Genomic DNA, 14,199 nt, shown 5'->3' with positions numbered 1-14,199 from the left:
AGCTATAGAAATCAAAACAATATAGTATTAGTGAAGGGATAGACACATAGATTAATGGACCAGTATGGAAAACCCACAAATAGATCTATAAAAATATGCCCCACTGATTCTTGAAAAAGAAGCAAAAGCAATTTGTGGAGGAGGGATTGCCTTTTCAGTATGCGTGCTTGAGAAATTGGACTTCCATTCATAGGCAAAAATATGAACCTTGACCTAAACCTCACACCTTGTAAAATAATTAAAAGAGATCATACACTCTAGGGAAAAACATAAAATTGTAAAACTATTAGAAGAAGGAGAAAATTTCAGCCCTCAGACTTTCTCAGACTTGGTGTCAGAAGCACAATCCATAAAAGGAAAATATTATAAACTGGACTTCATCAGAATTAAAAACTTTTGTTCTGCAAAAGATCTTGTTAAGAGGAAGAAAATATAAATTACACTTGGGGAGAAAATGTTTGTAAACTCCATATTCAGCAAAGGGCTTGTATCTAGAACACGAAGAATCACCGAAACTCAACATTAAAAACATTGAGAATCCAATTAGAAAATGGGCAAAAGACATACTAAACATTTCATCAAAGAGGATATACAGATGGCAGGTAACAGCATTAGCTATGTGGGGATTGCAAATTAAAACCACATTCATGTATCACTACACACCTATCAAAGTGACTAAAAAGTGATAAAAACCAAATGCTGGTGATGATGTAGAGAAACTGGATCATTCATTGTTGGTAAGAATGTAAAGTGATACAGCCATTCTGCAAAATAGTCTGACAATCCCCTTTAAAACTAAAAATGGACTTACCATAGGTAATTCTATTCTTGCACCTCTGTCCCAGAGTAAAGAAAATGTGTTTTCACCGAGAAACTTGTACATGAATGTTCTTAGCAACTTTAACTCTTAATAGCCAAAAAGTTGAAACTACCCAATGTCCATCAGTGAGTGAATGAATGAACAAATTATGGTATATCTATACCATGGCATATTACTTAGCAGTAAAATAGAACAAACCATTGATTTATGCATCCAATACCTTGAGTGGACTGCAAGGAATAATACGAAGAAAAAACAGTCCATCTCAAATGGTTACGTACTGTATGATTCCAATATGTAAATTTTGTGAAATATAAAGATGGAGAACATATTAGTAGTTGATGAGTGTTAGGTATGGGAGTAGTGAATATGGCTGTGAAGTGTATAGTAATGGTACAATTGAGTATCTTGATTATGGTGGTGGTTACATAAAGTTATATGTATGATAGAATTGCATTAACACAGGTACATAATACGTGCCTATATAACTGCTGGAATAAGTTTCCTGGCTTTGATAGTGTACTATAGTTATGCAAGATGATAAAATTGGGAGAGGCTGGATGAAGGGTCCATGAAAACTCTACATTTTACATTTCTGTGAATCTGTATTTCAAACTAAAATGTTTAAAAAAATTGCTTCAAAGTAACTCAGATTTTTCTACTTAAAGTTCTCAAATACCATGAAAGGAAGATACAGTCTATAGTGATACTCTCTTCTCCACCCACTCTTTTGTAACTGTAGATATTTCCATTCATCTTTTCATAGTTCACCTCACATCTTTGCCCAGCCTTGCCTATTTCTTGTTTTCCTTCACCTTCCCACTCTCTGACTCATATCTCAAAAGCTCAAGGAACTGATAAGCTAATGCCAAGATCCCTTTGAAGAGGGGAAGAAAATGAGGGGGCAGTAGCCTTTGGTCAGGATCCAAGAAGAGACAGGCAGAGCACATTCATATAAGAATACTTTTTGTTTTGGCATACCCATAAAGTAGGCGGTGTTGTTATGCCCAAGCTTACAGCAAGTTTAAGTAATTTTGCTGAAGGTCAGCAATGGTTAGGTGACATTGACAAATGTGTGAACTGACAGAATTTGGAGTTTTCCATAGTCTATGTTTTTAACCATCATAGTATACTGCCCGTCCACCATTATAATACACTGATGAACACTGCTGCAGACAGTATATATAAAAATGGAATGGCATATAACACTTAACTGACTGGAGGAAGTATGAGCAAGTAGATTTGCATTTTGGAAGATGAGTAGAGTTAGCCATTTTAAGATGAGTGAAATCATGGCATAGTCTATAAACCACAAGTAGTTCTCATGACTAGAACATGGCATGGGCAGAGATAATAGATATGGCTAGGTCAGAAATGGCCTTATCTGCCATACAACAGAATAGAATGTGGATTATATTTTGAAGTTAATGGGAACCATTGAAAGATTTATGTGGGCTTTGATGTGAAAGAAACTGTTAAAAAGGTTACTCTGCGTTGTAGAGAGTAGACTGGGTAAGGAATAGACTAAGGTGTAATGATAAATTAGGAAACTCTTGGAAAGTCAGAAATCAAGAGAAGAGAGCATGAGCTAAGGCAGAAACTAAAGGGATAGTTAGAAAGTTAGGAGGAGGTGGACTGGTAATTTGACAGTCATTTGTTTTTGGCAGAGTAGAAAAAGAGGCAAAGATAACTTCCAGCTTGCTCGCTTGGGTGGCTGATTGTGATCAATAACTGAAGTAGGAATAAAATCCTGTAGTAAAAAGAATGATGAAGTCAGGTTTATAAATTGTTTGAAGTAGCTTTGCTACATAAAGAGTGGAGTTGTCCAGATGTCTGTTGAATATACATAGATGTTTAAAAAAAAGGACTGCAAGGTTGATTGAAATTTGGGAATTGGCAACATATGGTAAAGCCTGGTAATGAGAAGAGAAGCAGGACCAGAGAATGAACCTTGACAAAATATTGACATTAGTGACGAGCCAAGGAAGAGAAAAGCCTGGGAAAAATAGTGAAGATTGATTGGAAGAACCCAGGAGAGAGTGCTGTTATAAATATGAAAGAGAAGAGAGATTTTTTTTTCAGTGTGTGAATTATAGAACACTATTTGGTGGAATATTATGAATACTATATAGTCAGTTAAGAATAATGTTTTTAAGAAAAAATAATGTTTTTAAGGATATTGAATGTGAGGAAAGACTCAGAATATTAAAATTAATATTACGGTAAAATCAGAACTATAGTAAAATTCCAATTTTGTAAAGATAAAATGTGTATGTATTTATACATATGAGAAGGAAGTTTGGAAGTGAATAACCTGAGACTTTGGGTGCTTCGGGTTGTCGACTTGTGAATGATTTATATTTTATAAGTTTTCTCCAGTGAACATATATTTTTATGAAAGGAAAAAAATACTTATGTGGATTCAGCCAACTATTTTCTAGTGGAAATATTAATTGCATAGTTTACTCAAAAGGGTCCATTTGAATTGTGAACTAGGAAGTCAATGGTAACCTTGAAAATTTTCAGTCTTAGTGGGATTGGAAACCAGATTGTAGTAGGTTAGAAAGTAAATAGGAAAAAAAAGTAAATAGGAAGCAGGAAAATGAAGGTCATGAATATAAAAAAACTATGCATTCAACAAGCTGATAAAAAGACATTAGATAGGCAAGTTAGACACTGACAGTTTTGGGGTGCCTGGGTGGCTCAGTCGTTAAGCATCTGCCTTCAGCTCAGGGCGTGATCCCAGAGTCCTGGGATCGAGCCCCGCATCGGGCTCCTCCGCTGGGAGCCTGCTTCTTCCTCTCCCACTCCCTCTGCTTGTGTTCCCTCTTTTGCTGGCTGTCTCTCTGTCAAATAAATAAATAAAATCTTAAAAAAAAAAAAAGACACTGACGGTTTTTTTAAGGAAAAAAGCTTACAGCATAGTTGTGTGCTGAAGAAAGAGAAAATGGATAGTTTGACAATCTGGTATTTTTTTTTTTGAAGGATATTAATAATTTCTAATAAGGACATAATTCCATGTTTATGATAAATTGTATTTAAAAATGATATCAGTTTGTGATTGAATATGATCATTTGCAGTATAGTAACAGGACATGCCCAAGTGTAGAGTTTGAGTTCAGATATTTAATATTGTGTCTGTGTATTTAGTATGTAAACAAATGTGTAGAAAAGATCGGCCCTTTTCAGAACAAAACTTTGATTTCGGATTTAGCTAACTTCCAAAGCAGTTTTAAAAACCTGATTACTTAAATGACTAATAAAAACATAGCTGGTCTCTCTTTTGAATAATTATGTTTGGGGTTTAATTCCTCCTTCTGTTCTCAATGAATGTATTGGTTATATTGATACGGGAAAATGCCAGGGTTTATCTAAGTTTATCAGCTAGAAATGATCAGTGTTTGCCAAACGAAATAAAGTGGCACCTGGATATTCCTAGGTAAGATGCTAATGTAGCCTTAGTGATTCTTTAAACTTAGTACATTAAATGATGAACAGGGAATCCTGCAAAACCTGGCAGCTATGTATGGAGGCAGGTCCAGCTCTTCAAGAGGAGGGAAGCCAAGAAACAAAGAGGAAGAGGTATGCTTCCCGCATGTTCGCTACCTCCGTCACATAGCCATTTTGAGTTTATTGCCTTCCTTTCTTGCATGGTTTAAATTCTTAACAATTATTTAAGGATTTTGTAGGTCTAGAGGGACCTGTTAATATAATTTGACTGACATGCTGTGTCATAATTTTGCCCCATAACTGATATTCAGTATTCTGAGTTCAATTTCTTTTCTTTTGATAAAATTAAAAATTTGTAATTATAATGTGTTTCTTTTCAGAAATAAGTTGATCTAAATTAAACACTTGAAAGCTAATATTACATTTCCATTAACCAGATTTTGAAACTTTTATTTCTTGTATTCAGATTAACACTTTTCTTTAAATTAAAAAAAATTTTAGCAGTAAAAACATTGATAGTTTTTTCTTTAAATTAAAATGCTGTATGCTTTTTTTCTCTCCTTGTAGGTATATCTGGCAAGACTGAGGCAAATAAGACTGCAGAATTTCAATGAGCGCCAACAGATTAGAGCCAAACTTCGTGGTGAAAAGGCAGGTTGAAAAATAATTTTTTAAAAAGTAATTGAATGACGTTATAATAGATTAAGATTAAAAATGCTATGCCACTGGAGCGCCTGGGTGGCTCAGTCAGTTAGGCATCTGCCTTTGGCTCTGGTCATGATCCCAGGGTCCTGGGATAGAGCCCCAAGTCAGGCTCCCATCTTAGCGGGGAGTCTGCTTCTCCCTCTCTGCACCCCCCTTTCCCCTGCTTGTGCTCGTGCGCACTCTCTCTCTCTCTCTCTCAAATAAATAAAATTTTTAAAAAAATAATGCTGTGCCATTAACACAACAACTGATGGAGTTAGAGTCAAAGATCAGAAAACTATACGTAGAAAGAAAATACATTTTAGATGTGGGATTTAAAATTGATAAGACCATTTTTTTCCAGAGGAATTCTGAGAGGAAAATATAAGTGGTACCCGTGATCATTCTATATCATTCTATTTTTGTCTTTTTTTCCATTCATTGTCCATAAGAGTTGGTAGTTATGGATAGTTCACTTGCAGTGCAGGAGAGAAAATTAGCAGTGTTGAACAATTTACCATTTCATATTTTTAGGTGTTAGTTTCTTCAAATTGTCTTCCACAGAGCTCTGCACTGAATTCAAGGCTCTATCCTAAGTGTTTTGCTTATCTACTTACTTTGTAGAAAGAAGCTGATTATTCCGAAGGACAAGAAGGAAGTGAGGAGGCTGACGTGCGGCGTAAAAAAGTTGAAGCGTTTAAGGTATGGACTAGAAATACACAGTTGTCTTTGAGAAAATTGGAACCTGAGGTAGAAATCTTGCCTTAATTTTTCATTCCCCTTTATCCCTCACTGTTTGGTTTCTGAAAAATAGTGTCTTCCTCTCTTCGTATCCTGTATTTATGGAGAGTAATTTGATGAAATCATGACAGAAGTATATGAAACTATTGCACAAGTAATCTTAAAAAGAAAAAATAGTAACCTTGAAAATGAAAAATGTAATTGCCCATTTCTGTGAAGACAAATGAAGTCTGTATATAATAACCATAGTTTAAAATTTTTACATTTGTATTTCCGTTAGAATGTGCCTGTATTTATTTTTATTCAACAAATACTCATTGAGCAGCTGCTGTGTGTTGAGCCCTGGTTTCAGTGCCAGGGATATAGAGTGAGCTTTTATTTTTACTGGAGAAATTCTCCCCCACCCCCACAACTCCTCTTTTTTGGCTAATAAGTAAATCGTTTTAGAGACCTAAAACAAAACCAAACAAAAAAAAACAACCTATGCCCTTCTTTCTGTAACTAATTTTGTTGATTGTTTTTATTTTCAGGCCCAAGCAAGTGCACGTGCTGCTGTACTAAAAGAACAATTAGAACGAAAGAGAAAGGAAGCATATGAGAGAGAAAAGAAAGTCTGGGAAGAGCATGTAAGATTTAGCTCATATTCTTTTTTTTTTTTTAATAATTTTATATTATCTTATGTTAGTCACCATACAGTATTCTTGATCCTGGTCATGTTAATGTTCCTATATCTCTTACTGGCTAGTATGTCACCATTATAATTTTGTAATTCTTTTCTTTTCCATTTGTTATTCTCATTCATTCTCCCTCTCTCATCCCCTCCCCCAGCTCTCCCTCTCTGTCACCCTATGTTCCGTATTTAAGGATGATCAATATGGAAGTTATTTTGGGGTTTGATTTGGGGTGAAAGCCTAATTTACTTACTCTAAAATGAGTAAGTTTTAAAATAATAAGTTGTTATTATTGCCAAATACCTAATCAAAGTCCAGCATCACTTAATGGCTATGCTTTCTTTCTGCCACTGATTTATAAAGCTACCTTTATATATTAATATAAATACCTATATAATTAATATGAATTAATATTAATATGAATTAATATTAATATGAATTATTAATATAAATATTAATATAAATACCTATATATTAAATTCTTATACAGACTAGAGAATGACTCTATAATATACATGCATCAAGCTCTCTTCTGCTCCATTACTCCGTCTGTTCTGTCACTACCTCATTATATTAGTAACTGTGGGTTTAGAATATATTTAAATTTCTGATAGAGTTTTTCCCTCATTTCCTTTTTACTCTTCTTTTTACATTGTTTTCTTTAGTTGCTTGCTCTCTTTTTCTTTACCAGATACATTCCTGGGTAATTTTTATTTATTTTTTTCTTTTTATATTCTGTTGGGGAGAGTGCCTGGGTGGTTCAGTCAGTTAAGCATCTGACTAGATTTCAGCTCAGATCATGGTCTCAGGGTCATAAGATCAAGCCCTGTGTTGGGCTCCTCACTCAGTGGGGAGTCTGCTTCTCTTTCTCTCCTTTTCCCCCCTCACTCTCTCCCTCTGCCTCTCAAATAAATAAATAAATCTTTTTTAAAAACTTTGTCAGAATTTTTATCAGTATTACCTTAAACCTACAAATTAATTTATTCAGGAGCATTTTAAGTATCTACATTCATTCATTATTTCTTTTATATCTCTTACACAATTTTGATCATTTTAAGGTCATACTTGTTATATTTCTTGTAAAGGTTATTTGCTGGTAGTACCTAATTCTATTTCCTAGGCCAACATTAAACAATAATAGGGATAATATTTTGTTCCTGTTTCTAATGGAAATACTTGAGTCATTTCTCTGTTATGTATGGTAAAATAATAAGGAATATGGTATCTCTGTGATTTATAATCTTTTTTATCAGAGACAAGTGTTGGAGTTTGATCAGATGTCTTGTGTGTTTCTGCTTAATTCACCAATTGAAGTAACATATAGGGAGATTCTCTTCTTACCAGATTCCTAATGAAAAAGAACCACTTAGCTATAAGAAAGTGAAAGAGACAACTCCAAAAGTTAGAATCTAAGTCTAAGGCTTGTTTGATCATTCCTTTTTGCTTTCTGTTCACAGTAATTTTAGGTAATGTTTTGTTCTGATTTGTTCATCCTCATTTAGTTACATTTTTCTCTTAAGTTTTAAAAGTCCAGCAGTAGAGAAATCTCATCTAATTCCCCCTTTTTCTTTCCTGACATAACATGGACAAGGTTTGAGTGTGGAACAGTAACTGTGGTAATGTATTTCATCTTCTCCAAGAGTGTCTAGTAATCATCTCCTGGCCCATTGACCAAAATTTACCTGGCTTTAGATTGGTATGCTTTTTAAATGTTTTAAACCCAGTGTTCCTCAATTCCCTTCCCCCCCCTTACTTCAGATGTAGTAGCATGAGTAGGGCAAGAGTATGAGACAATTACAGTGCTAACTCACCAGCTCCTCCTCAAGAGAAAGTTTTAGCAACCAAATTTGTCAGAAGTAGAAATAATTCATCTTCATAGTCAGGGCCAATGATTTCTTTTACTACCTAAGTCCCTTTAGGCTTACCTTAATCTGGAAAATAGTATGAGCCTACGTTTGGTGGCATATATATATAGCAATTAGGAACAATCTGCTTTTGTTCTTTTGGATTTGTTGAAGATTCAACACAAGAAACAGGGACATTTCATCCTGTGCTGATTTGCACAGTGGGGCAGAAATTATATCAAGATGAATCCATATGAAACTCCCTGTGTATTCTTTTTGAATCAGCTTTCCTCTTGATAAGCCTGCTGTTATCATCCTTGTGTTCAGCTGTAATACCGCAGTTGCAAATTTTAAGGACCATTAATTGCCCTTACAGTTTTTAGTTTAGTCTTTAATAATCCATTCCAGCAGTCTACATAGCACATGAAGGTGATTGGGGTAGTAATATATCCATTAACTATGATAAGCTTCTGCTTAGTGCGAATCAGCCTTATTTTTAAAATATGATCTATTATGCACAATTAGATGGGGCATCCAAGTATTTGATAACAGCAGTCTGCATGGCTTTGGTTATGTGAAACCCTTTATTCTTAGAGATGGGACAGCTACTCCATATACTCTGCTATCGGTATGTATGCGTGCATAGGCCCATCTTGGCAGCAGGCCTATATAGCCACCTGCCACTCTGTGCCAGCTATATATACACCTTATGATTTCCCCAGGGAAAAGTGAATGGCTGTGTCTTTAGTCGATGTTGTGATCAGCATGTGGGATACTAGAGTAGCACATTTATCAATGGGAAATGTTTCCTTTTCTCCCAGTCATGTAGGGACTGCCATTTTAGTGATTCAGAATGTTATGCTTCCAACAGCTCAAGTTAATATAGCTCAGAGAACACAAAGCATGAGCTGTATAATTATGTTTCTTTCCTGAAATCTGCTTTTGGTGGACCGAAACAGCCCACAAACACCTTTAAATGTAGTCTTAAGTACATCTTGTATAATGGTTTTCGAAAGCACAGTTCCTCAAACAGGCTTTCTTTATATAGCTTATTTCTTATTGTTCTACCCATTCAACAAGATCATAACCACTGTCCAAGAGTCAGTATAAACATATGGTTGATCAGTATCAGTGTATAAAATCTATTGAGTTGACTGTTCCATTTATTTCTTTTCCCTTTTTTTTTCTTTAAAGATTTTATTTATTTGAGAGAAAGAAAGCTTGAGCATGAGTGGGGGTGGGCAGAGGGAGAGGGAGGAGAAGCAGATTCCCTGCTGAGCAGGGAGCCCGACGTGGGTTTCAATCCCAGGACCCCAAGATTATGACCTGAGCTGAAGGCAGATGCTTAACCAACTGAGCCACCCAGGCTTTGCATTCTTATTCTCATTGATGCTTGACACTTCCATTGACATCCTTCAGTTATAGTTCTACAGTTCTAAGTGGAGCTGTTTTACCGTATTTTTCATCTAAATTATCATAGCAGGGTACCCAGTCTGCATATTTCTTAGCATCAATTCAGGCAACATATCTGTGGAAGTCTATTCTTCGGTTAGGTCAGAGACTATATTTTGAATATGATGTGTTCCTCCTGCTTTGCATTTCACTCTTTGTTGTGTATTTTATTTCTATTGTTGTCTCGTTCTTTTGACCTGCCATATAGGCCTATAAGGCTTCTAGTGGAAGCCCCATCTTTGACTATCTCAGAATGTTCTTATCCTTAATCTTGCCACATAATCTCATCCACTTAAATAGACACATCATGAGATCAATTTGGAATCATGCTCTCTCTTCCAAGTGTCCCTAGATATTTACAGTGTTTCAGAGAGGTCTGCAAGATATGTTTATTTGACATTTAAAATTTTCAAGAACATCAAAGAGAATCAGGATTCCCCTTAGCTGAGGGGCCCTATTTCAAAGCTTCTCCTCTAGTGATCTTCCTAGCATTAAGCTAACTTTCCCTAAGCAACAGGAGCGGAAGTTTCACAGGTGGTGGTGGTAATGGTAGAGGAGGCAGAAGGAGAGGAGCAGGGGAGCACCTCTGGAAGCATGTTAGGTTTTATATGTCAACAAGTACATTTTATAAATTATGTCTGACGTTGATTCAGCTCTGAGCAGGTACTATACATTCTCGTATAATACTTTTATTACTAGGCAGCTGTATAATAGTACAGTTCCGTTTCCTTATATAATCAGTTGGAGCCAGGCTTCTCCTTCCAGAAGACTGCACTAGATAGACCTCATCCATCCATCCAACGCACTTTCAAGAGCATCCATATAGTTAAAATACAGTCCAAGAACTACCCCCCCCAAAGTCTTTGCTTTCTAAGCCATTTAAACCAGTATAAAGGTTTTTTTCTCTGTATATATTTTCTCTGTTAATGGTAGATCTGTCTTAGATAGTTCTGAAGTGTGCACAAATGACAGCTTTTATGACTATATTATTGATAAAGAATACTGGTTTCTAGTATGGGACAACTTTGTATTTCAAGTTCTCTCAGAAGTATTTTTATGGTGGCAGCATTAAACTGTGGCAGTCTGCCTGACTTCTCAAGTCCAACAAACAGGCAAGCAACCCATTTTCATTTGGGGGAATTATTGTGTGCTCTTTTGGTAAGTCTGTCAAACAAGGCATTCTGGCTTCTTCTAGCTAAAGGATAGGCAGGTCATCTAAAGTAGACCAATTGAATCATCTCCCAGGGCTTCAAGCTTGAGCAGAATATCACAGGATTTGAAGTTTATTTAATCTAGTAAAGGAACATGATGAAACAATGAATTAGTTTTGCTACCTAGATTCATCTCCTGTTCTTTTTGGACTGTTCTTTTTGGAGGGCTTCCCTTTACTTTTATAATCTTACTTACAGTTCTTTTCTCTCTTCTTCTTTCCCCTTCCACCCCTCCTCCTTTCCTCCAGAGTTAGTTTCTTTCTTTCTTTTTTTTTTAAGATTTTATTTATTCATTTGACAGAGAGAGAGAGACAGTCAGTGAGAGAGGGAACACAAGCAGGGGGAGTGGGAGAGGGAGAAGCAGGCTCCCAGCGGAGGAGTCTGATGTGGGGCTCGATCCCAGGACTCCGGGATCATGCCCTGAGCCGAAGGCAGACGCTTAACGACTGAGCCACCCAGGCACCCCCAGAGTTAGTTTCTGTTGCTTTCAACCAAAGGACCCTGATTTACCTTGTAAAATGCTTAGCATAGTATCTGGTGAATAGTAACACAAATAAATTCATTGGGAATTCTGTGGCTCATAACATTTCAGAGTTCTAATAGAGGAGCGTTCAAACATTGGTTTACTAACTGCGTTCTTGTGAGAAAAAAAATGAGTTTAAGAATCAGAATACTTGATTTTTAATCTCAGCTCTGCCAATTAATTTGCCGGTTTGGAAAACTGACTTAATGTTTGTGGGCCTTTATTTCCTCATCTCCTAGATGAAAGGCTTGATCTCTAATACTGTTCTTTATAAGTTACATAGAAAAACAGTCTTCATAATTTAAGTACTTAAATCCAGTTTAATCAATAGAAAATGGTTTAAAGTTATTTTATCAAGTATTAATTTCAAAAGAAGATTTGATTTGACATAATATAGATAAGTATGGTGTCTTCTTATGTCTATATTTACTTACTGTTACTGTAACTCAGGAGTGGTTAACATTATTCAGAGTTAGAGATAGCATTATTAACTTCCTGAAATGTTAATTTAGTTTGATGGTATATATGTTGATGAATTTTTCTTCAGTAAGACCACATCTTTCTTTTTTTAATTTAAAAATTTTTTTATTATGTTCAGTTAGCCAACATATAGTACATCATTAGTTTTTGATGTGTTCAAGGATTCATCAGTTGTGCATAAAACCCAGTGCTCAACACGTGCCCTCCTTGATGCCCATCACCCTGTGCCCCACCCCCCACCCCCCTCCCTTCTGTAACCCTCAGTTTGTTTCCTGGAATCCAGAGTCTCTCATGGCTTGTCTCCCTCTCTGATTTCTTCCCATTCAGTTTTCCCTCTCTTGCCCTGGGGCCCTCTGTGCTATTCCTTATTCCACATATGAGTGAAATCATATGATAGTTGTCTTTCTCTGCTTGACTTATTTCACCCTCCAGTTCCATCCATGTCAATTCAAATGGTAAGTATTCATCCTTTCTGATGGCTGAGTAATAGTCCATTGTATATATGAACCACATCTTCTTTATCCATTCATCTGTTGAAGGACATCTTGTCTCCCTCCACAGTTTGGCTGTTATGGACATGGCTGCTATGAACACTGGAATGCAGATGCCCCTTCTTTTCACTATATCTGTATCTTTAGGATAAATACCTAGTAGTTCAATTGCTGTGTTGTAGGGTAGCTCTATTTTTAACGTCTTGAGGAACCTCCATACTGTTTTCCAGAGTGGCTGTACCAGCTTGCATTCCCACCAACAGTGTAAGAGGGTTCCCCTTTCTCCACATCCTCGCCAGCATTTGTTGTTTCCTGTCTTGTCAATTTTTGCCATTCTCACTGGTGTAAGGTGGTATCTCAATGTGGTTTTGATTTGTTATTTCGCTGATGGCTGGTGATGTTGACTATTTTTTCATGTGTCTGTTAGCCATTTGTATGTCTTCTTGGAGAGATGTCTATTCATGTCTTCTGACCATTTCTTGACTGGATTATTTGTTTTTTGGGTGTTGAGTTTGAGAAGTTCTTTATAGATCTTGGATACCAGCCCTTTAAGGACCACATGTCTTTCATTGGGTTATCAAAAGTATCTTTGATCTAACAAATGGTAAAAATCACTGCCTTAATTATTCTTATTCTTTGGCATGTAAAAACCCATTTTATAAAATTTTCTCTTTGACATATTTCAGTGTAAAAATTGTAGTACAACATAGGATTTTAATATGAAGAAAAATTTCATGTGTGGTGAGAGAGTTTTTTCCCCCCCAAATAATGTAGTATTGCCTTTCTCAGTTGGCATATATACTCGTATTCTGAGCGAAATGTAAGGCAGATTGCTTCTTAATAGTGGCAGTGCATTTAATAATTAAAATTAAATGAAAAACAGAATTAGAGAAATTATGTGTTGATTTGCTGAGAGACCATTTTGAGTATGAGGAATTCCTTTTTCATTGTGTTTATCTCTTGTCTATGTCATTTTGTTTCTTTGTCCTATTCTTCAGATCTGCCAAAAAGTTCTATCAGGCTTCCTTCAGGGTGGAGAAATACTTCCCCTTTCTGGCCACCTTGGAGTGTTCTTATTCATGAACATTGCTATAAATACATTATAGCAATACTAGTTCATAAAAATGATTCAGAAAAATACTTTTGTATTTTTGGTTCTTCAAAGACAAGGTTTTGAGAGGTTAAATGTGAATTTGATAAAATTTAACCATGTTGTTTCTTTAAGCTATATAAAATTATGTGTGAAATTAATTGCTCTATATTCAAAATGTGGAATCAGGCCATTTAATATTTTCCTAGAATATATAAAATCTTTAAATCATTCAGCACTTAGAGGTGAAATAGTGTTTGCATTTATGCTTCAAGAATAGGTAAACTGATAGTGTCATGTGTTTATAAATGTAGCCTCACTATTTGGTGAAATTTTGCCTTTTGTCATTTGGTGGCACTGCTGATTAATTTTTCAGCAAATTTAAACGGACACAATTAACAGCTAAAATAGAAGCAATTTTACAGTGATAATTAAAAACCTTTTGTGGTAGTATAAGTAATATAGAAAAGTCTTGAATTTATGAACTTAGTGAGAAAATAGCTGGGAAAAATAGCTCCTAAAGCAGTTTATTTTTTTTAGCTTGACTAATGAAACTTTTAGTTCGGGATTTTATTTCTGTTGCAATTTTTTTTTAACTTTGGATTTTGAAAAACTGTGCTTAGAATGATGTAACGAGGTGATCAATTTTAACAAAATTGTGGGTTTTTTTGCGGCTTTAAAGTTTTTATTTTCTGTGAAAATTTGTTTTGTTTTCTTAGTTTTATTTTTTTGTTTTTTTGTC

At 35.5% G+C, this 14,199-nt stretch overlaps 1 protein-coding gene across 12 annotated transcripts in view; it reads left to right on the top strand.

Annotated features, from left to right (window-relative positions):
- The window catches only part of NEK1 (NIMA related kinase 1), a 251,489-nt gene that overhangs the window by 114,619 nt on the left and 122,671 nt on the right, over nt 1–14,199 (top strand). For 9 of the 12 annotated variants that reach the window (XM_048212192.2, XM_044379262.3, XM_048212186.2 and 6 more), the window contains 4 exons: nt 4,319–4,402; nt 4,838–4,921; nt 5,579–5,656; nt 6,226–6,321. In XM_048212192.2, the coding sequence (XP_048068149.2) occupies nt 4,319–4,402; nt 4,838–4,921; nt 5,579–5,656; nt 6,226–6,321 (342 nt within the window). The remainder of the gene's footprint in view (nt 1–4,318; nt 4,403–4,837; nt 4,922–5,578; nt 5,657–6,225; nt 6,322–14,199) is intronic. The other 3 variants (XM_048212194.2, XM_048212193.2, XM_048212197.2) reach the window with 1 other exon arrangement.

This window comes from Ursus arctos, unplaced genomic scaffold (genome assembly GCF_023065955.2).
Source record: "Ursus arctos isolate Adak ecotype North America unplaced genomic scaffold, UrsArc2.0 scaffold_11, whole genome shotgun sequence".
Classification (NCBI taxonomy): domain Eukaryota; kingdom Metazoa; phylum Chordata; class Mammalia; order Carnivora; family Ursidae; genus Ursus; species Ursus arctos.
This window is presented reverse-complemented; position numbering and strand designations above follow the sequence as displayed.